Source organism: Thermobia domestica, chromosome 1 (assembly GCF_964235325.1).
Source record: "Thermobia domestica chromosome 1, izTheDome1.hap1.1, whole genome shotgun sequence".
In the NCBI taxonomy this organism is placed as follows: domain Eukaryota; kingdom Metazoa; phylum Arthropoda; class Insecta; order Zygentoma; family Lepismatidae; genus Thermobia; species Thermobia domestica.
Window position 1 is genome coordinate 397,051,480 of NC_137454.1, and position 23,879 is coordinate 397,075,358.

General features: G+C 36.6%; 1 protein-coding gene and 1 long non-coding RNA gene across 2 annotated transcripts in view; one reads left to right on the top strand and one right to left on the bottom strand.

Annotated features, from left to right (window-relative positions):
• Positions 1-10,025: 10,025 nt before the first annotated feature.
• On the top strand, positions 10,026-23,742 carry LOC145665483 (uncharacterized). The gene is made up of 2 exons (XR_014127557.1): positions 10,026-10,155; positions 23,231-23,742. It is a non-coding gene; the product is annotated as an uncharacterized LOC145665483 (long non-coding RNA).
• Positions 21,466-23,879, bottom strand: part of noi (splicing factor 3a subunit 3 noi) — a 44,084-nt gene continuing 41,670 nt past the window's right edge. The window contains exon 12 of the mRNA XM_081732787.1: positions 21,466-21,725. Coding sequence (XP_081588913.1) covers positions 21,592-21,725 — 134 coding nt within the window. The 3' untranslated portion in view covers positions 21,466-21,591. The remainder of the gene's footprint in view (positions 21,726-23,879) is intronic.

A 23,879-nucleotide genomic window follows, 5' to 3' on the forward strand; every position in this document is an offset into this window, starting at 1 on the left:
TGACTAGTTTACGTCATACGTCATCAAGTAGTGGATGTCTGAATTTATGAATATGAAGAGGCAAAGTTAGTTATCCATGTAAGTTTTTATATTTATAGAAAATTCACATTATTCAGTCTATTTCTAACTTATATTCCAATCAGCATAAGCCGATGGTTATTCAACTATTCTAACAAATTACCTGGACTCAACTATGATTACAAAATCATATGTTTAAAATACACGTTCCCATGGCTACCGCTGTGTAAACCGGAAACTATGATGTAGTAAGCAATAGTGAGGTTAGTTGGGTTCGAGAGTTTGTACAAAAGGAAAGTTTTATAAAGGTCAGACCTACATACGTATGAGGAAGGTGGGATGTGATGTGAGAACGGAAAATGGATTGAGTTGTGATCTAATGTTTTGTTTCTCTGGACAGTAACTATTTTAAGCAAGATTTGATATCCAATAACACACAAACAATTTATTAATTACGTGTTATAAGTTTAGATTAGTATTACAGTGCAAACAAACACTATTAAAAGTGACAACGCTAAAAAATGCATTACTGACTCACAGGTCCTGTTTTTGGTGAAATCTAATCTTTTTATTTAATTTTAATTTCGCAATCTTCCGTGTACTTGTGTGTGTTTTCCAGTTGTGTTTCCTTTAGTTCATTAATTTGTGGTTTGATTCTTAGTTGTAAATACTTTGTCATTACTTTTAATATGTTTGTATATATATATATATATATATATATATATATATATATATATATATATATATATATATATATATATATATATATATATATATAACAATCAAGAAAATGGTGGAAGGTAATGATATGGAAGTCTCCATGACTATACAAGATTCATAATATAACAAGGATAATAAAGAACAAACCATTCACTCAGATACATGTGATTATCAAAATAAAATTATGAAGATAGATACGGCTCCATGTTTAAATTAATTAGTTACCGTACAAGAAAGTAATAAGGGAAATAACGACATTAGTAATAGGTATACTTTACTACATACAGGCCCTTTTTTGTTCTCGTAAAGTCAAATAAAAAGACTTAGGACGAATACATTTAATGTCCATTAGTAGGAAACTCTACCTAGCAGGCATAGAAGGCATAGCTGATTTTCAAACAATAGAGAAAAATTTAATAAAAATTTACTTCAATAACGGGATGGTAGCTAATAATTTTTTGTTACATCCCATCCTCAAAGAACAAGATTGGATAGCATTTATCTCCAATCACGCCATTTATTCTATGGGCGTGGTAAAAGAAGTTGACCCAACAGTAGAAGTAGATGAGCTACTTCAGGAAATTAAAAGTGATGTACCAATAATTTCTATTCGAAGAATATACAGATATAATGAAGAACTTAAAAATAACAACCTCTATCATAATAGTAACATTCAATTCCCAAACTCTTCCACTTGAAGTGAAAATTTTTTATCTTAATCTGAGAGTTGATCCATACATACCGGCAATAAGACAATGTAAACTGTGTTTACGTTTTGGTCACACTGACCGTACATGTAAAACTAAAAAACACTTTTGTCATAAATATTCTCAAAAACCTCAATCCCAAACATGTACAAACATGGTCAAATGTATACATTGTGTGAAGATCATGATGCCTTTTTTTTACCGATTGCCAGAAAGACATAGGCAAAAGAAAACCATGCTGCTTGTGGCACAGCAGCACATATCTTTCAACGAAGCTAGTGCACAAATAGGAAAAATCTCATCTAATAAAGGCGTATCACTTTACAGTAATGTAGTAAAAAATGTAATAATAAGTAGTACGGAATTGTCAAACAATAAATTCAACATCACAAATCCTGAATTACAGTCAATGAACTCCCCTGAAATAAATAATTCTCAAATAGCACAAAAGGATCACTCCCTCCCCCATGGAAGACGTAGAAATACTGATAACTCAGCGACTGCCACAAGTGATAGATCCTCAAATGATAGCGTAATAAAAGGTTATAACTTTAATGCTACAAAAAAAAAAAAAGAGCAGCTCTCGTTCTTTCAACTTAGTAAAAAGTCTGGTAACAAAACTGCATCACAAAATAGGGATACTAAATTCAAGTTTGGTTCCGCACATGGATACCTCTCGAAAGGTAACACATCTGTTCTTAAAGAGGAGCGATAAAATACTAAGCAGATAGGAGAAAGAAAAGATCCCAAAGGGAACATTAATATGGATTATTCCAAAGGAAATTTGTCAGATTCTCAGAACCATATCTAGAACAAAGATAGCTATAAAACAAATATTGGGAAATATACTAACCTCAATCAATAGTGACATTACTAGTGAAACAATTGAAAAATTAGCACAACCTTTCTACAATCTTCTTGTTTCATTACATAATTTTTAAAAAAATGATTAAAACCATACATTGTACACAGTTATCCTTTCGTATATTTATATTTAATTTTATCTGTGTGTATATTGGCTGTTAATGGCTAACATCAAAAAAACAACTATAAATTGAAAGTGATAACAAACCTTTTTTCAACCTTTGATCTCTCTTTATAGGAAGAGTCTGGTATTACTCCAACGGAATTGTCAAAGCTATTTTACCAAATAATATGCAATAAGACATCTCATTCCAACCTATGAACCGGATATTTTGTTTATACAAGAGACATGGGGGAAACCCAATATTCCAATTCATCTCAAAAATTACGTAGTTTTAGAACATTTGTGAGCAGATGGTTATGGTGGTTTGACAACCATTATTCATAAGAATATTCCTTTTTAACCGACAAATATTCAAATTGCACAAACACATCAGGATGTTTAAATGTACGGCATAGAAATAGCGAATACAAAATTTTTAAATCAACATGCACGGCAGTGCATGGCAGCCAAGTTCCGCGAAGAAAAATGAAACTGGACTGCACTGCCGTAAGCATGTTATACACGAACAAGAGTTTTGGGTAAAATCGCCGATTTCGAGGCTCTGTTAAAACGATTCTATTAAGGGTAGAAATATGAGGTTTAGAATTTAAGAAGATATCCAAGAGATGTGCTCACATACCAAATCTCACATTCCTAGCTTCAACCATTTTTGAGTATTGGACCCCCAAAATATACAGTTTTCAGGCTCACTGATTCACTGACTCACTCATCAAATTGATTAGGTACTTTCCAATGAGCTAAAAACGTGAAACTTTGCATAAATGTACCTTATAATATCTTAAGTATGGAAAAAGTTCGAAATTTAATTAATGTGCTATGGGGAAAGTTTTTATGAGCGAAAAACTGTCCGTAGCAAAGAAGAAATAGTTTCATTCACTCAATTATCACATTGATTAGGTACTTTCCAACGAAATAGAAACGTGAAACTATGTATAAAGGTACTCTATAATGACTTGAGTATGGAAAAAGTCGGAAATTTAATTAATGTGCTATGATAAAGTTTTTATTTGCGAAAAACCGTTCTTAGCTAAGCGGAAATCGTTCCACTGACTCTCTCATCAAACTGATTAAGTATTTTCCAATGAGATAGAGACATGAAACTCTGCATAAGGTGTAATAACTTGAGTATGGAAAAAGTCCGAAATATGAGGAATGTGGTATGGAAAATTTTTATGGGCGAAAGCTTATCCTTAGCCAAGCAGAAATCAGTTCATTCACTCACTCATCACATTGATTTGGCACTTCCCAATGAGCTAGTGACCTGCACGGGGCGAAAAATTCGGCCCGAGCCCAATCCAGCCCGAATGTACCTAGTCCCGGCCCAGCCCGGGCCCGAAAAGTTTTGGAGATTTTCGGCCCGAGCCCGGCCCGGCCCGACAAGTTTTTTTTTTAAATTCTTGGCCCAAGCCCGGCCAGGGTGCGATAAATTTTAAAAGTTTTTGGCCCGATCCCGGCCTGATATTTTCTTTTAATTTAGCTCGAGGCCCAATCTTTCTCAAAATTTAGTATTAAACTTGACCTAACCCTCACAAACATTTTCTAAACTCTGGTTCACAACCTGGCGCTTGCATCCCGAATGGTACCATAGCCTCCAAGAACTTTGCCTGTCATCGAGAGAACAAAAACTCAATTTCCTGTAACAAAAATCTAACTTAATTGATTTTTAGCATAAAGTGAAAATGGCAATATTTTTTAGCGACAGGCAAAACTTTCCCACACCTTCTTGTCATATTTTGGGTTCAGTGAAGGTCAAGGTCAGAGCTGAATTTACCGCGCAATGCCTGCAATCCTCTATAGTGAAAGTGGAGCCGCTAAGTCACACAAACTGTAAATAGCTATTGCATTCTTTGTAACATTTTTCACGGGCACACTTCTTCAACGTTTGGCTTTATTCCAATTATCGTTTAACGAAAGTCAATAATTATTAAAGAATTGCAATTAATCGGCCCTAGCCCGGCCCGACCTGAAGAGAAATCAGTGTCGGCCTGCCCAAGCCCGGCCCGTGCAGGTCTCTACAATGAGCTAGAGACGTGAAACTCTCCATAAAGGTACTTTGTAATGACTTGAGTATGGAAAAAGTCCGAAATATGAGGAATGTCCTATGCAAAATTTTTATGAGAGAAAGCTTATCCTTAGCCAAGCAGAAATCGGTTCATTCACTCACTCATCACATTGTTTAGGTATTTCCCAATGAGCTAGAGACGTGAAACTCTGCATAAAGGTTCCTTATAGTGACTGGAATATGGAAAGTGTCCGAAATTTAAGGAATGTGTTAAGGGGAAGTTTTTATGGGCGAAAAACTGTCCTTAGCTAAGCATAAATCGTTTCATTTACTCAATTATCACATTGATTAGGTACTTCTCAATGAGACAGAAATGTGAAACTGTGCATAAAGGAACGTTATAATGATTTCAGTATGGAAAAAGTCCGGAATTTAAGGAATTTGCTATGGGATTTTTTTGGGAGGCGAAAAACTCTCAGACAAAAATGATAATAAAACTAATGCTAATCTAACCATAACTAGCGACACACCGAATCTGCCCTAAAGTATTTCCTAGTCCAAGTCCTAGCCGCATTTTCGCCGATCCCAAGAGGTTCGTCCAATACATGGCTGAAGTAGCACTCTTTTTTTCCACGTAAGTATGACGTCACAAAGATTCAAGTTCAACCTGCTACTATCCTTGTTGCTTTCGTTTCTCTGTTTTGTGTGTGTGAATGTTTAAAAACAGAGAGAGGAGATTATCAATATTATTATTTGTAAAATACATTGCATTATAATTCTTGATTTATGTTCACTTCTTATGGGGTACAAATAAATTATCCTTAAATAAGTCTTCGTCCAAATAAAAGTGTTATAAAACGCACTTCACATGAATGTTATTATTGACTGCAATTTTAACATTTTTATTAAATCCCAGAGACAATAAGAGCTGATGGTGCTTACAATGAATACACTGGCTTTTGTAGAAATCGTGCACTTTGTTATGCAACACCTTCTTTTGATTTCAAATTTACGTACAAAACTTGGATTCCACTGAATTGATGGTGTAAAATTGAAAACGTGTTGGCCTTGTTACTTTTACCATGTACAAAAATGTTTCTAAGATTACCGTTACACCATAAATAGGTCTAGTTTAGAAGTATTTTGCCGCAAATATCGTTGTAGTGTCGTTATTGATAAGTTATGATCGGTTCAATTGCACGACAAATGCCCACCAAACTGAACTAGATGGCCGTAATTAGCTAACATTCTTTATGAACCACATAAGGTTACCAACTGGAGTATACAAAATAAATTGCATTATATTTCGTTTGAGTTTAGCACCCCTTTCAACACCAAGGTTATAATGAAACATGGACCTATTGCTTCACGTGGAATCCGAACCACATGGGATTACGCCGCGAATCGAATCCGGATCTCCTGGGTCAAAAACGCGTGTTAACGATATAGTTCCAGACAATGTAAAGTTAATCCTGCTTTTCTTTAGAATGAATATACCAGAGTCAACTTTACATCGCCTTAAACTTTAAACCAGTGGTTCCCAAGGGCCAGCCTTTTGAAGGGGACTTGAAGAACAAGCGAGGGATCACAAGCTGACTACAGAAATATACTATAAAATTGTCAAAAAAATTAACAGATGTTACGTGTTTGATATTTTGTCTTTCTTATACTCCCATTCGAGACTTTTTAGTAATTTAACACTTCATAAATATAAACAGATGAAAACAAGGCGAGTGGTTTGAGGTTTGGAGACCCGTTCCGCAGCAAAGGTATATGAGACTTGAAGCTACTGCTTAACGTAAAATCCTAACTACATAAGTTCTCGCCGGAAGACAAACTCAGGTCTCCCGCGCCGAAGACGTCTAGTGTTGTTGTTTATAAGTTTGTAACACTATACTTACATGCTTCAGTGTATAGACAAGCTAGTTCCTCCTCAGAAATTCTCTTTCGTTTATAAATTACTACATATAGCTTCCTAATAGGTAGGTGGATAGCATACACACCTTTGGCGCATGAGGCCCGTGTTCGACTCCTGTTAGCTCATAAGGCTTCTGCTGAAAGGAACGCTAAATTCAATTTGAAAATCAAATCTAAATTACTACATCTTTCCTGTAAATTGCCAGCTTTTGGAATGCGATTTCAAAACATGTTCGTATCCAGGGGGGTCAAGGGGGCCGGTCCCCCTAAAATTTTCACGGTAGGCTTGCAAATGAACTATAATATGGTGGAGAACTATAATATGGTTGGATCGGGACCTCCCTACATTTTTGGGCTAGCTACCGGCCTGTTTCAAAATCTGCAATAAATGCAACATATAATTGTCTGCAGTGTTTTAAGGCTAGTATTTTCAGATCTGTTATTCTTGCTCTTAACCTCACTCCATATGCTATTCAGGTGTCTGTTTTATTAGGTCGCCTACACTTCCCAGTGGATTATGAAGGAAATCCTTTTTGAAAGCATTCGTAGCAGAATGAAAATCTGCTGATGGAATAGGCCAATTTAAACATTACGAGTTTCGTGTAGAGATAATTTTAAAAAATGAACTCCTGTAGTTTGTACGTGCATTGGACGTAGAGAGATATTTTGTAACAGATGTTATTGTCGCGTCTTTATTGATAATGGTTTCTCGATGCACAAGTGCGTAAAATACACGTCAATCTGTGCTGACTGGTCTGTACAAGCTAGTTTTGCATCAAGTCCGCACAAGGGCAGGGTAAAGCAGGAAGCACAAGTGCGAGCTTATAAAATATTAAAGCAATGGTTCCCAACCGTTTACCTGGCGCCTCCTTCTTAAACCCTGTATACGGTACTTCTCGCTAACCTCCCTACCACTCATTGTCCATATGTGCTTTTTGTCTGATTTCAGATTCATCATTGAAATCTCAAGTCTTCAATAATAATAATAATAATAATAATAATAATAATAATAATAATAATAATAATAATAATAATAATAATAATAATAATAATAATAATAATAATAATAATGCAATCATAACCATATTTTCATCTTTACTTTCCTCGTAGCTATATGATTAGCATAGACGTCTTCAGCGCGAAAGATCTGAGTTTGATTTTCGGCGAGAACTTATGTAGTAAAGATTTGACGTTAAGCTGTAGTTTAACGTCTTATATAGCTTTGCTGCTTGAACGGGACTCCCCAAACCTCAAACCACTCGCCTTGTTTTCATCTGCTTATATATATATTAAGTGTTTAATTACTTAAAAGTCTCGAATGGGAGTATAAGAAAGACAAAATGTCAAACATGTAACATCTGTTAAGCTTTTTGACAATTTTATAATTTATTTCTGTAGTCAGCTTTTAATCCCTTGCTTGTTCTTCAAGTCCCCTTCAGGAGGCTAGCCAAGTCTAAGGCGATGTAAAGTTGACCCTGGTATATTCATTCTAAAGAAAAGCAGGGTTAACTTAACATTGTCTGGAACTATATCGTTAACACGCGTCTTTGGCCCAGGAGATCCAGATTCGATTCGTGGCGCAATCCCATATGGTTCGAATTCCACGTGAAGCAATAGGTGCATGTCTCATTATAACCTTGGTGTTGCAAGGGATGCTAAACTCCAACGAAATATAATGCAATTTATTTTGTATACTCCAGTTGGTAACCTTATGTGGTTCATAAAGAATGCTAGCTAATAATGGCCATCTAGTTCAAGTTGGTGAGCATTTCTCGTGCAATTGAATCGATCATAACTTATCAATAACGACACTACAACGTTATTTGCCGCAAAATACTTCTAAACCAGACCTATTTTTGGATGCAAATATAGACCCAGATAGCACAGAAAAATTTTAAAAAATGTTTAAAAATTTGCAAAGGCAAACTAAAAAGTTTGCAAAAAATTTGCCTTTTCAAATGAGAAAATTTGCCAAAAGTTCAATGCAAATAACGAAGTTGACGCTGGCTGAGTTTGCAGCAAAGTTGCCTCAGAAAATGAAAACATCTGCCAATACAAACGAAATGTTTGCGACTGCACAGCAAGAAAGTTTGCCAGGACTTTGCTGCAAATATTTTGTGCACATTTTCTTTGACAAAATTTTCGAAAATGAGCTGATGAATTTGGTGAAAATATTAAAAGGTTTGCAGCAACATTGCAGAAAGTGTTTTCACGATCGCAAGATCATGTTTGCTGCAAATGTATCAGGTAATGTTTGCTGCAAATTTATAAAGTGAAACCTAACTTTATGAAACATCAAAATTTTTATAATGTGGATCCGTCTTTTCTTAGTGGCAAGCATTAAACATCTTTAGCTACTTGCCAAAGATAAGAAACTTACGAACGATAAACGCACAGACAAAGGATATCGCAATTTATCTACTTACTCAACGATCATATCCCTGTACTTACTTTCACACACATTCACAAAATAACGTCAGGCTGCCTGGGTCAATAAAAAACATCTGATAAGAGACCAATGAGTTTATTCTGGAGTCCTCTGATGTATTGTTTTTTCTCAATTCTCACTTCCCGCTTGTTTTGTCACAGTTGATGTAGCGCAGTGAATTCTGGGTACCATGCGCGCGCACTCGGTAATATCATCACATATTTGCTTTCAGCAAGCTTTTCGAAACAAGTTTTTTACAGAGTTGCAAACTGTTTGCGACGGCAAACTTTCAACGCTATATTTTCAAAAGAGATGCAAATTAATTGCAGTGGTGAATTTATTTTTACAAATCAGCGAAAATTTGCAGATCATATTGAAAGCTTTTAATAAATATTAAGAAATTTTGCCTTCGCAAACTTTCAGATTGTTTGCTCCACTAAACGAAGCAAAAATTTGCCGCAAGTATTCGTGCTATCTGGGGACGAATTGGAGCGTGTAATGTAAAGTTAATCTTAGAAACATTTTTGTACATGGTAAAAGTAACAAGGCCAAGACTTTTCAATTTTACACCATCAATTCAGTGGAACCCAAGTTTTGTACGTAAGTTTGAAATCAAAAGGTGTTGCATAACAAAGTGCACGATTTCTACAAAAGCCAGTTTATTCATTGTGAGCACCTTCAGCCAGGCCCGTATCCAGGGGGGTCTAGGGGGGCCGGGCCCTCCTAAATTTTTACTGGCCCCCTCTAAAATTTTCACGGTAGGTTTGCAAATGAACTTTATTATGGGATGAACTAATATTTTCGGATCGGGTCCCCCTAACTTCCACAGGGCCCCCCCTACATTTTCGGGCTGGCTACGGGCCTGCCTTCAGCTAATATTGTGACTGTGATTTAATAAAAATGTTAAAATTGCAGTCAATAATAACATTCATGTGAAGTGCTTTTTATAACACTTTTATTTGGACGAAGACTTATTTAAGGATAATTTATTTGTACGACATAAGAAGTGAACATAAATCAAGAATTATAATGCAATGTATTTTACAAATAATAATATTGATAATCTCCTCTCTCTGTTTTTAAACATTCACATACACAAAACAGAGAAACGAAAGCAACAAGGATAGTAGCAGGTTGAACTTGAATCTTTGTGACGTCATCCTTACGTGGCCAATAAGAGTGCTACTTCAGCCATGTATTGGACGAACCTCTTGGGATCGGCGAAAATGCTAGCAGGAGCCCTCCTGATAATAGTAATCACGCTTTTCTGATTCAGGGTGCCTATCACCTAATTTCCGTCTCACTCCTTGTAATTTATTTGTGTTCTATTTCTTTTTGAGGGGTCATTAATTGTTAGGAGATATGTCATGGGCTGGTAATGTTTTTAAATAATTCACATGCTTATATTATAAGTTTTCAGGTTTATGCTGTGCAAATAATGGATAATGGATAATTTTGGATGTATCTGTTAGATAATCGACTCTATTAATCGATTATGTTTAGTGGATTATCTGTGGCTTAGTTATAGCTAATTATTTGTGGTATAGAAGCTATTGAGTAATATATATTTAAAGTGCATTTGGATTATATGTTGATGGACTCTGTTGCTAAGACTACCACGGAACTTAGTAACGTGCTCTTGATGAAATTATAGATAAACTAAATTGTGTGGAGATTAAATGGCGTTCGATGTAGGAACAGCCATCTCGAACTCCAGTTTAATTCAATTTTATTCTGATACAAATGTTCTTTTTTAGTTCTTGCAGTGTGTTACGAGGTAATAGTATACAACAGTACCTCATGATCTGTGAGCGTGGATACTTCCTACTGTTGCACCTCGTATAAAAATGATTTTATTACATTTAGAAGTAGTAAGAAGCATCCACGTGCACGTGACATGCGATATGTGTTTCAAATCCCCCACATATATTCATACACTACGTACAAGGGCACATTATTATTCTTCGCATACCATAAAACACAACGAAACGCAACGCAAACCGACGTACATATTATTTTATATTACTCAGTAACTAAACGAAAGTCGCCTTGTTACCTCATTTTCAAGTTCCTATATCCTCAATGAATAATCCGTAAAAGACTGCACTTCGTGAGTCCTCGCTGAATGATGAGGTACTGTCGTATACTATATCCTGTTACGATTTTTTTCTTAGTGTGGACATATATAATGATAATAATATTAATTGTACAACGTTCATAGCTGAAAAACAATTAGTTTAACACGAGCGATTTCGGGCATTATGTCTGCGCCATTTTCTCCAAACTATAGTGCATATCCATGTGCTTAAAACAATTTGAAACTTTTTAACAATTTAGATGGTAATAGCTGACATGGCTTATGGCTGCAGCAACTACTATTTACAACCACGATAGTGGTTGTAGAAACAAGAAACAAACTCAACTGCGGATAGTAAATAAGAATAACTCTGGCGCAGTTTCTGTTTAGACGCTCCCTTTTTCACTCATTGGAAAATTGTATTAAAAATAAATCTAACGTTTGCCGCAGCCCCAGTCGATTAAGAATCTACACTTCAGTATAACAAGAAGTCAGCCATTCCAAACTTTTTCAGTTATCATAAATCTTTCCTAAATCTATCGTAAATTCTTAGGTAGCCTACATGTATGTATCATCTATAGTAGCTGTTTGAATTGATATTCACGTATCTGTTTCTTAGTAACGTACAATAGGTGTTCTGTTTATTTGAGGTTTTCAACTGGAAATATTATGTATATTGGAATTTCTGTTGTTTAGGCTATTTAAGGACGAATGAAGATGGAGATGATAAGATTAGCCGACGGCTCTGAGTTGAAGGTCAAAATTATTAAAATTTTGGGGGACGGATCGTGTTTATTTCGGGCACTATCGTATTTCTTGTTTGGTAATGAAGAACGTTATCTAGAAATCAGAATTCACATAGTTGAATATAAAGTGGGAAGATGGGAGGAATACAGAATGCGGACATGTGACGTTGGAAATCCCTATCCTTCTTCCCGAGAATACGTGCAAACGATGATGAGGCACATGACTTGTGGATCTGCATGCGAAGTCCAAGCGGCATCGGAAATATTTAATGGTCATCGTTTTGAAATCTATGTGGACGGGAAGCATATTTACAGTTTCGGGTCCGGATTCCCAAAAAGACTTAGGTTTTCGGAAGACCTACAGAGTGGTCATTTTGATGCGCACGAGGTGTTAGACGATTTAGACAGAAGACAAGGGAATGAAGATTTCTAGTGTGTATTAAGTAAGGTTAGTAGAGGAAGTGAAATGGAGCTCGTTGTTAAGAGGTCACCTAAGAATCCATTCTGTAAACAAACGACATGGGATGCAGAAATTAGTGTTGAATCGAGTGCATCTAAAAAGAAGTTTGGAAGTCCAAGAAAAATTAAACATGGTGCCAAGAAAAGTTCTCATCTTAGTAGGGCTGAACAAATCAGACGAAATTCTGAGAAATACGCGCGAAAAAAACATTAACCGAAAAGCGGTTGATAAATACGTGAAAAATACCTAATGTTCACCGTAAGGCGGTTAAGAAATACATGGAGAAAATCCCCATGTTAACCGAAAGGCTGTTAAGAAATATGCTACAAAAAAAACCTCATGTTCACCGAAAGGCAGTTGCAAATTACAACAAACGTAATCCGGAGGTAAACCGAAGTGCGGTGAGGCGTTATACTGCCAAAAGAATAGCAGATTTGAAGGATATTAGGGGCACTGTAAAACAACTAAAGCAAAAATACGAATTACGGAATAGGTCTTTGTTTAAATTTAAGGGAAATTTGGAGGCAGTTCTTTTAAAATTGGCCAAAAAGGTTAGTGGAAGAAGTGCTGCAGAAAAACGCATGGAAGCAGAAGCATTGCTAAAGTAAACTCTGCTTGAGAGATCAAAGGCTGTTTGGCAATACATGAATGTTTGGGAAAGTATGAAAAAACTAGTCAGTGTGTTTGTTGAAAGAATGCAGAATGCGGACGAGCAACTAGTCATATTTTCGAAATTCCTATGGATATTCGGCCCTTCCATTCACACACTTCCCAAGAGCCGTGTGGTTGAAGCGGAAGATAAATATGGCGGCAAAGTTGTTTGGCAATGCAGTTAATATGTGACTACCTTTAAACAGCTACAGACACTGCGATGTATCCTGACATTGCTATGTAATAGCAATCCTAAGAGGTTAGTAATGTGGAATTTTAGCAGGGATATGTGTTTATTCAAGCAAATCATGCCACATTTCCCTAAAGTTCGGTACGTTGGTAAGAAAACTGTATTTGTTGATTGAATGCGTAAAATATTTGCACACAATTGACTTCTCTATGGAGAAGGCCGATGCTGAGAGTTTAAGAGAGATTTGTAAAAAGACTCAATGCGGAAAATTTGTCCTGAAAAGTAATAGAAAGCAGTGTATTAGGGAGGATGATATAATTAGAAAATTTGAAACATCGTTTAAGGCCCTGACAAAGAAATCCCTAGATATACCTATACACGATTGCATATCTTGTCACTACGATTTGCTTTCGTAGTGATGTAACTTGTCTCGAAAAGATTAGAAAACCACTAACGTGTGCAATGTGGAAAAAGCTTACAGATTATCTAGACGAGAAACAAATTTTGCGAAGTAGTTTGTTTTGCAACTACTGTCTTAGCTTTTTTTTACAAAAATGCTCTGCCTCCTACATGCATATTAAATGGGTTATTTGTAAGCGATCGTTCAGACGAAATGCAACCGCTTAATGACTACGAAAAACTTCTAATTCAAAGAGCCAAAGCTTTTCAAGTTGTTGTAAACATGCAACAAGTTGAAAACAAACAAACAAACAAACAAAAAAAACATTCCGACCGAACAGGCAATTGGTGAAAAAGGTTAAATGCAGGACTTTTCATTAGCCCTTGCCCCTGGAGGAATACACACTTGAGAAAATTTTTAAACCGGAAGAACTCATAAATAATAACTCACGAGTTATTCGTAATGGTTCGTGGTGCTCCGTCAAAAAGCAAAATCATCTGGGAGTCGCTCGTTTCGGTGGATAAGATTTATAGAGTTCTACAGTATCTGAAAGGTTGCAATCACCTGTAACGCTCCATTGTTTTACCGCAATGTCCTGCTGATTTGTTAGATAACTTAGATCGGGTAGAGTGCGATATATCGGAGGTTGCAGATGACATACGAGAGAACAGGGAAGGTGCGGCTCTTGTAACACAGATAACGCTGGAGGAAGACATTGAAGATTGCTACGCGCAATATACAATATATCCTATTCACGAGAACAGGAAAAACATCAAGGTTTCTGCTCTTTATCAAATGCTCTGGATAAGGGCCGATTCCTTGGATTCCCGCGATAAGCTTTTAGACGTGAAGTACTTTCCTGATCTTTACCCGGAGGGAAAGTTTGGACAATTTCATGTGAGGGAAATAAAGTTAACTAGTTCGGCATTTATCAAGGCGAGGCTGAAGTCGAAGCACTCGCAATTCCGTCTGAACCAGCAATATCTTTTTTATTTGTTGAATGACGCGAATCTTCGACAACTTAGTGCTGGGACATTTTATAATCTTAACACCTTGAATACCAAGGTGAAGTTGACTGCCACACAGTATATTGATATGCTTTCTAAAGAACTAGAGGTGGAGTTGATGGCAATTTTCTCTCGATTGCGTAACACTGAGCAATATTGGACCCGCTCTCGAAATGACGTTCAGTGTATGACACAGTATTATGGTCCGGCTACCTGACCATATTTGACTATTAGTCCTAGTGAGTTGCTTTGGGAGGACCTAGGCCACTATATTAAGAGTGTAAATGGCCCGGAGATGGCGACGAAATCGATTGCCGAGTTAGTGGCTATTGATCCAGTTTCCACATCTCCCTTTATAGATCATAAATTCAAGGCCATGCTAGATTTCCTTTTGTCTGATGCTGCGCCTTTGGGAAAAATTGAACATTATTTCTGGAGACGAGAATATCAGTCACGTGGGCTGCAACACTTTCATCTGATGCTATGGGTAAAGGATGCACCCGTTATAGGTACTTCATCAGAGAAAGAAGTAAGCGAGCTTATTTGAAATATGTAACCTGCAAAGTGCCCGATAGGAATCTGAACCCAACTTTGTTCCCGCGCGTCAAAACTTCGAAAGGCATCGGCATAATAATTATTGTATGCGAAATAAGAAGACGAAGACTGGTTTCAAAAAGGTTTGTCGTTTTGGTTTCCCGAGGACTGAAAGTGATCAGTTTGTGCTTAGAAGTGTAACGGAATCTATAGCTGGTCGCAAGACTCTGACCAGTAACAGTAGACTATATGCACTTCCGAGAAGCAAAGATGAGGTTTTCATAAACGATTACAATCTCGCAGTACTGTTAGCGTGGAACGGGAATATGGATTTGCAGCTTGTTGGAGAAAAATCGGCAATCTTGAACTACTGTGACAAAGTACACAACGAAGAGCGAGAAAGGTCATGTAATGGATACTTTCGAACAAATTAATTCTATCAAATCGCTGTGTAGTAGACTACACAACATAGGATTACGGGCATTGAATCATAGGGACTGCGGTGCCCTTGAAGCAAGTGACACGCTCCTTGGCATTCCGCTTTACGGAACAGATTCAAATACAAACCATTCGGTGGTTAGATGTTAGCATGACCAGAAAGCGAAGAGTGAAGTCCCGTTCCGAAATATCTAAACTGCCGTCCAAATCGACTGACCTTTTTTATGAGTCCTGGGTTGATGACTATTATCCGAATAGGCCGAAAGGATTCGAAGTCATGTGCTTATATAATTTTGCTAGGCTATTCGATGTAGTTACATCAAAGCCTGCGAAAGTACATGATGAAGATAGTATTTACGAGGTTGGTAAAAGCAAGTGGTTGAGAAAACGAAAACGTCCGTATTTAATCAACCATTACAAATACAACCCCGATCAAAATCCGGAGCTGTATTTCTACTCCTTGTTGCCGATGTTCAAGCCATGGCGAAAGCTGGATGATCTTTTGAGTGGTTTCAGCACATACACCGAAGCTTTCCATGCTTGCAAAGACACTTTAAAGGAGGGCTTGAAATACGAAATACTACAAAATGATCTACGCGAGAGAGTTGAGCACGTGTTTGAATTAATAGAAACAAAGATTGCTAAGCTTGATGCTGGTGATGACATTGAAGATTATGGACCTGATAACTCGGTAGATTTTCAGCCTAACGAGCTAATATCGGCTATGGACGATTTGAAAGCTGAAAATGTTATGATAGATGAAGACCGTGGCGTAGAAGAAATGGTTAGTCAGCTTATTGCAGATCAAAGACGAGTTGTTCAATATGTTATGGATGGAATTTGCAGCAGTGAAAGAGGAGGAAATCTCATTAGATACTTTGTAAGTGGAACAGGAGGAACTGATAAAAGCCTTCTTATTAATACCATAAGAGCTTGGGTTAGGCAAAAACTTGGCAAAAATGTAGCAAGGAGCGCTCCAACTGGATTTCTGCTTTCTAACGTAAATGAGGTCACAATATATCGGCTGTTTCAATTACCTGTTGAACATGGTAGTGCCACGAAATTTAGGTTCTTGTCCAATGATGTTTGAAAGACAGTGCACGCGGAAATGCAGAATACAGTTCTTTTTGTCATTGACGAGATTTCTATGGTTTCTAACGTTACGCTCGTCTACACTCATATGCGAATGGCAGAAATTTTTCGTACTGCTGCTGAACATGATGGTTGGTTTGGGAGAAAGCATATTCTATTATTTGGTGATCTGTTTCAGTTGCCGCCCGTGCATGGGCATCCTGCATATGAAACGCTTTCGAGAAAACAGGTTGAAAACTACATCGGAGGTATTAATGTAATCAATCTTTGGAGGGAGTTGTTCACGTATGACGAACTTACGATAAACATGCGCCAACAAGACGATCCAGAATTTACTGATGTTCTCAAAAGGATTCGTGTAGGCGCACTGGAAGAATGCAATGTAAAATTGTTAAACTCTCGAAAGATCTTTTTCAGGAGTAGAAGCATGGGCGGTAGGCTGCGAGAAAATACGGAACTGTTTGAAAGTTTTCCTCGTGAAATTGTTTGCCTGCTTCCAACTAGAAACATGTGTAGCATACTTAACCAGGCTATGTTAGAAAATATACCATCCCCAGAAATAAAATTGCTTGCTCAGAACTCTATTGAATGTCCCAGGTATTTGCGAAAGAAAGTAGAAGCAGCATAGGAAAAGGCACTAGAGGACTGTTCGGTGACAGCTGGTCTTGAACATACGATTATGATAAAGGTAGGCGTGAAAGTGATACTTCGACGTAATATTGACGTTACTCTGGGACTGGTGAATGGCGCAATTGGTGTGGTCGAATCTGTTGCTTGGGATGTTGATAATAACGAAAGAGTAGTCAGTTCGCATCAGATTTGCTCATGGTTTAGTGCATGATTTGGAGTGGACAAAGGCTAAGTTTCAGTTAATGAACAAGGCATACGTACTTCGAGCTCAATTTCCAATCTCAATTGCTTATGGCATTACTCTTCATAAGAGTCAGGGTCTGAGCTTGAATAGCGTTGTCTTAGATATAGGAACGAATGTATTTACGTGTGGTCAATCCTATGTAGCACTGTCACGTGTGAGGTCCCTTAGCGGACTACACCTAATAAATTTTGATCCGAGTGAAATAAAAGCTTTGGAAAGTGCAGTGAGAGAAATCAACAGATTACGTATTAATTATAGACCGGATCTAAAGATCGTTGAGGTGAATAAAACGAAGCACAAGCGTGTAAACGATAGAAAATGGGCTTGGAATCCTTTGGCTGAAAAAGTCCAAGAAGAAGTTGAAAGTAACAGGTTAAGACGAACTACCAGATCTGTTACGAAGAGGAAAAGGAGTATGTCGCGGAGACACGATTAAGTAAGTGTTTTAGGGAGTTATAATGTAATGTGGCCAACATTGAACTTGGATTGGTGTGTGAAAACTACCTGGTTGATCTGTTTCTAAAGCAAGTACATTAATGTTGATTATTGTTATGAAAGAGTCCCGTTGATGTCAGCTCAAGGAATCATCGTTAATTTTATAGATTTTTAAAAACAAATCGTTGATGCATCCTAAAGCTCTGGGAGTGCTTTTGTAATTTTTTTTTTTTTATTTATTTTCTTTACACAATAAACATACATACATTATGCAGACTTCTTTCTCAGTTCATTTCCACAAACTTTGCTCTTCTTCATCTTTTCCTTCCATTGCACCTCGTTGTTTGTATTTTGCTTCCCCGTGTCAGCTTTTAAGAAATATAATTGATTGCTGGTGTATGACAGTGAACTTCCTAGTTGCTTTGTAACGAGGAAAATAAACATTCTAAGACCTTTGTCTTCCGCAATTTTGGCCTAGCATGGGGAGTTTCCATTCGCTTCTCTGCAACATTAAAAGATTCTGCTGAGTTTCATGTCGTCAGATGTGGTTTAAAGGAGACGCGTGTACTTAAAGTCCACAGCCTTCATGTACAACACCCGAGATGACGTCGACCTTTCTCATAATCATGAAAGGTGTTACATTGTATCTCAACTTCCATATTTAAGTTGGAGAAGATCTAAGCTGGGACCTGGAAGACATTCCGAGAACAAAACTACCGATCGAGGAGAAAAGAGAGGATTGAAGAACTAAATTTCAACGGATTCACATCAGCTCATCCAGAAACAAGACCATGTATTTTTACCTACAAAGCAAGGCAAAGTACCAAGCAGACAATTGGGAATTCTTACACCAAACATTCTGAAAGTTCATCCCCTACTCAATTCATATCTCTCTACCTTAATCTTTTTAGTTTGCAGTACCTATTTCAAAGTCTGTGTTCATTTTTTATTTAAAATTCTGTAACATCAACTTACATACCCTAGTTAAATACTGTTTAACTATCTTCTTATAGATATCAAGCCTGATAAATTTCTAAGTAAATGGTGTTTTATGACTTGCTCTTTATATCCATAGTTGGTTTAGCTTTGAACTTTTAACGTACCATTTAGGTAACGTTTCATTAGAGACATCACAATGTCAAATCTTGTATCACACATTTGGCGATGGAGCCAAAAACCCGAGGATTACCCTGCTCCCATGTCCGGCTAGCTACCATTGAATACGCATCAGATCAAAGCAGACGGCGACGTTTACGACTCTCAGCTGCCGCAGCAGTGGCGTGTTGGAAAGAATTTCGGATATGTCCAGGAATCGACATCATGCTACGCGGTACTCTACGTAATGTGATCCCCTTACTTGATGATAGCTCGAATGTGGGCTTGCTTGTAACCACAGTGGTCGCGAAATGGAAATTTGCTATATTCATGCAAAAATAATTATTATAACAAAAATGATTTAAGTAAAAAGATAAACTAGGATTTCTTGAAACAAGTATCAGGTAATCTTGCATATGGCACATTATGACTCCTTTGAAAATGTACAATCCTAAATTTCAGTTCAGCAATATGTGACAAGATTCCCAATATACGATATTAATAAGGTGTACTACAAAAAGCAATGAAATCTGAACAAAAACACCAGAGGTGCAAAAAGTGCAGCCAAGTTCGTCAGCCTCAAAAACTGTTGAGATGAGGATGGATGAGCCAAGTTCCTTGACCACTGCATCTGAAACGAACACTGGAACTTGGCGCGAGGTGTCAATGAAAATGATGTTAAAGATCCTTAAGAGATTGTGGTGGTGGGTTTTGGGCCACCCCAGCCGCCTTAGGAATATCAACTTTGCTAATGGGCTAAGGCTCGTATATACTGCAGTAAGGTTGATGGTTCGAAATCCATACAAGAAAAACCTATAATCTTCCACAAGGTGTTAAGGAAAATGATGTTGACGAGCCTTATGGTGTTGTTGGGATGCTGTTTGTGAGTATGGTAGATTTGGTGGTCACCACAAGCCTTAGGGCTGAAATGTCCCGGTCGTAAAACTAGGAAAAGGTACCTTCGTTTATTCGAACGTTATATACCTCGCGCCAAGTTCTAGTATTCGTTTCATATGCAGTGGCCAAGGAACTTGGCTCATCCATCCTCATCTCAACACTTTTTGAGGCTGACGAACTTGGCTGCACTTTTTGCACCTCTGGTGTTTTTGTTCAGATTTATATATACCTCCTGATATTTTTCCTAATAGCAAATTTTGGACTGATATTTTACATCAAAATAAGTTTGATTATATTTTCGGAGACACTACTACACAATCTTTTTTAACTGGTAGTACAAAAATAAACATGACAGGAAAAATTTTAATCAAGCATTACTAACTTCACCGTATTTATTATTAAATGATGGCACAGCCACTAGAATATCTTTAGATGGTGTAAGTGTTCCAGATATTACTTTATGTAAAATATCATTATATATCCAAGCCTCATGGAAAGTATATTATGATTCATTTGGTAGTGATCATTTCCCTATAATTATCTCTACTCATCCAGTATCTCTAAAAAGATATGATCAATTTCAGCAGGCCAGAACACACTATTCTATGGTAAACAGAATTGAAACTAAATTAAATTGGACAATTTATACCAATATTATCTCTCGAAATTTAACTCAGGTCAATTTAAGAAAGGATAACTTGGATGATTTGAACAATGTAATAATGAAGTCGGTTGCAAATGCAAAAACTGGTATGGCAGCTATTGTTCAAAGAGAATGCCCACAACTTTGTGTGTGTGGAATTATGCCTACAGGTTTGCATTAGTTATTGAAAAATCCAGATATTTGTGCAGAAATGAAGAATATGTTTTGCTTTATACAGGAGCTGTACGTTTCCTCTTTTGGTCATGGACAATTCAACCTTACAGGTAACAGAGAAGTCTGAAGAAAAGACGAACAGAAGAATAAAAAGAGTGGATACTACCAGATGCACAAATAAACTACATTTAAATTTAAAAATTTGTGTGATCGCAATGTGTCTTGATTTTTTTTTTACCACGTGTTGTGATAGGAAGAGGTGTAAAATTAAATGTGAGGGGGGTATTTTGTTAATTTGGGGGGGGGGGATTGGCGTCATAGCGTTTGGAGAAGATTGACACCCAAATAGATAGATAGATATAGATATATATGGGTGCCATTTTATGAGAAAATCACAAAAACTGTTTTAGTAATGTAAAAAGCTAAATTGTGAAAACCTCGAAATCCTCTTTACTAGAGAAACACTTTAGTTCCTATAATAAAATTTTTTGTCAAACAAAGTGAAGCGTAATATATCAACTTAATATAGTTCTATTGCCTATGGACACAGGTGGTTCAATGTCGCGTAACTGGATCCATCCATATTAATATTATCCTCCCATCTGTGTCTCGGTCTTCCTAGTGGTCGTTTTCCTATTTGGATTTCCAGTGAAAACTTGGAAAGCGTTTCCAATTTCTTCCATTCTGGCTACATGACAAGCCCTTCTGACTCTTAAGAATGTTTGGTAAACGGTATAAATTACGAACTTCCTCGTTATGCAAGTAGTTGGTGCAATGTTCAATTGTTACAATACTTTTTTTTTTTTTTTTTTTTTATGATTAACTTCATGTTAACGTTAAATGAAATACGGACATGCATATTACCAACGCAGTATATATACTATTATATCTGTCCTACTCTACACTTGTCAGAATCTGGTTGCCCTAATTCTAGGCAGTCAATCTTTTCAAGCAGACAAATAAATAACCTTATTTTTCATGAATATAATTTTATTTCTACTCTATGTATTCCAATTAAAAGTGTGAGCGTTTACAAAATGCAAAATAAAAGATTTTTTTGTGAAATGAAAGTATGTACATGGATGCAGAAGAGTATTTTCATAGCAATCCTTGTCGTTTCAAATCTTCGAATGTCTTTCTGTTCACAACGTTTCCTTGAGAATCCTCAAATTCCTCTTCTTGTTCCGGCTGCCATCTTTCTCCTTGTTTCTGCATCTTTAGCTTCTCCCACACTTTAAAAGAAAGAAAGAAAAACAGTCAATACAATAGAAATAAAAATCATTGAATGAACTACATTTACGAAGTACTAGTCGCTGTGCTCGAGCATTCAACCCGCTTTATATTATCGATAAAAATCGTCCTCACGTAAAGATCTGATTGTTTAACTTCACAAATTTACGTTAAAATCATGCTTACGTAAAAGCTGTAATTGTTTACACTTAACAAATTTACGTTAAAACCGTGCTTACGTAAAACCTCTAATAGTTTACACTTAACAAATTTGGACTAAGATCGTGCTTACATAAAGCTCTCATTGTTTAACTTCACAAATTTAGGTTAAAACTGTGTTTACGTAAAAGCTCTAATTGTTTACAGTTAACAAATTGAGGTTAAATCGTGCTAACTTCACAACTTTAGGTTAAAATCATGCTTGCATAGAAATTCTAATTGTTTACAGTTAACAAATTTAGGTTAAAATCGTGCTTACGTAAAACTTCTAATTGTTTAACTTCACAAATTTAGATTAAAATCGTTCTTACATAGAAAATTCTAATTCTTTAGGTAACATATTTAGGTTAAAATCATGATTACGTAAAAGCTCTAATTGATTATACTTCACAAATTGAGGTTAAAATTGTGATTACGTAAACGCTCTAATTGTTTACATTTAACAATTGAGGTTAAAGTCGTGCTTACATAAAAGCTCTAATTGTTTACAGTTAACAAATTTATTATTGTTAAGTTTGAATATCAACCAACATTCGGTTATAAGAATAATAATGCTTAAACTAATATGGGTACGGAGTAAAGCAGCGATTATCTGCGGAATTAAGTGGCAAGGGCACCTCGAATAGCGAAAATCGTGGATAATCCGAGGAAAGACTAAAAAATGAGGTGTAAACACGAAAAAAAAAAATCAGCATAAAAGCTATGTTTATTGTACAGAAAACGAGACCAAAACAAAAGAGCAAGAGTCAGCCGAGGCTTACAAACAGTTATGTAATACAAGTGTGTGTTGGCCAGCTTCTCCATCCAAAAAATCCTACACAAAACTTAAAGAATAAATGAAAATGTATTATGCTTCTAAACTTAACATAATATCTGAACGTTATCAATTCCGTACATTAAGGCAGAAGCCTTATCAATGAATAATTAGTTTTGTTCTGGAGCCTATAAAAAAAATCCTCTTTCTTTTCTAACAACGGATAGTGTCAATTAATGTGCTCTTATACTCCAACAAGTGCTAGATTAGTATTTATTCAAATGTCCATATATATTTTACATGATTTATTTATATATATATATCTATATATTATTTGTGTGTGTGCGCACACCCCCCACTCTCTCTCTGTCCGTCTCGCAACACTGGTAGTTTAATAATATTACAATTTTTCCCGATACTTACAGTTATTTGCTTTTCCCAATATACTATCGGTTGCTTTTATTCTTTTACTATATACATAATATACGAAGATAAGTCAATAAGTAACGGCAATATTTTTTTATTTCTTTTCAGGTTGGATCTACGATATTGAGTGCTCACTAGACGCTAGAGTCACCATTGGTATGTGATAGGTTGGAGCGTTATCACATCAGTCCGCTTTGCGCTGTTATTAGGAAGTAAATATAATCGCGCCACTCTGGGTGCACCACAGCGTTCGGTCATGCGTTTTTTGTGGTCTGAAGGTGTATCCGGAGTGGAAATTCATAGAATACTTTCAGCACAACACGGAGACATTGTGTTGCCACAGTGAAGTGTTTCCCAGTGGGTTGAACACTTCAGAAGTGGTCAGACGAGCATGAAGGATGAGGAAAGAGCAGGGCGTCCAGCTACAGCAACAACTGATAACATTACTGAACGAGTCCGTGTCTTGATTCTGAATAACAGACGAGTGACTGTTGAAGAAGTGGCAACCCATATGCAGATTATGTCATGGCACTGCTTATGACATCATGCATAACAGGCTCAAATTTCACAAAGTCTGTGCGAGATGAGCTCCGAAAAAAAAAAAAAAAAAAAAAACTCAATGAAGAGTACAAGCGAAATCATGTGAAGGTCTGTCAGCTAAATTTCATAGCAAAAGAATTATAAATACGAAAATTAGAATGAGTAAAATAAAATGTTGCTAAATGGACAAGAACGTTTTGTTTTCGTTTTGTTGTTC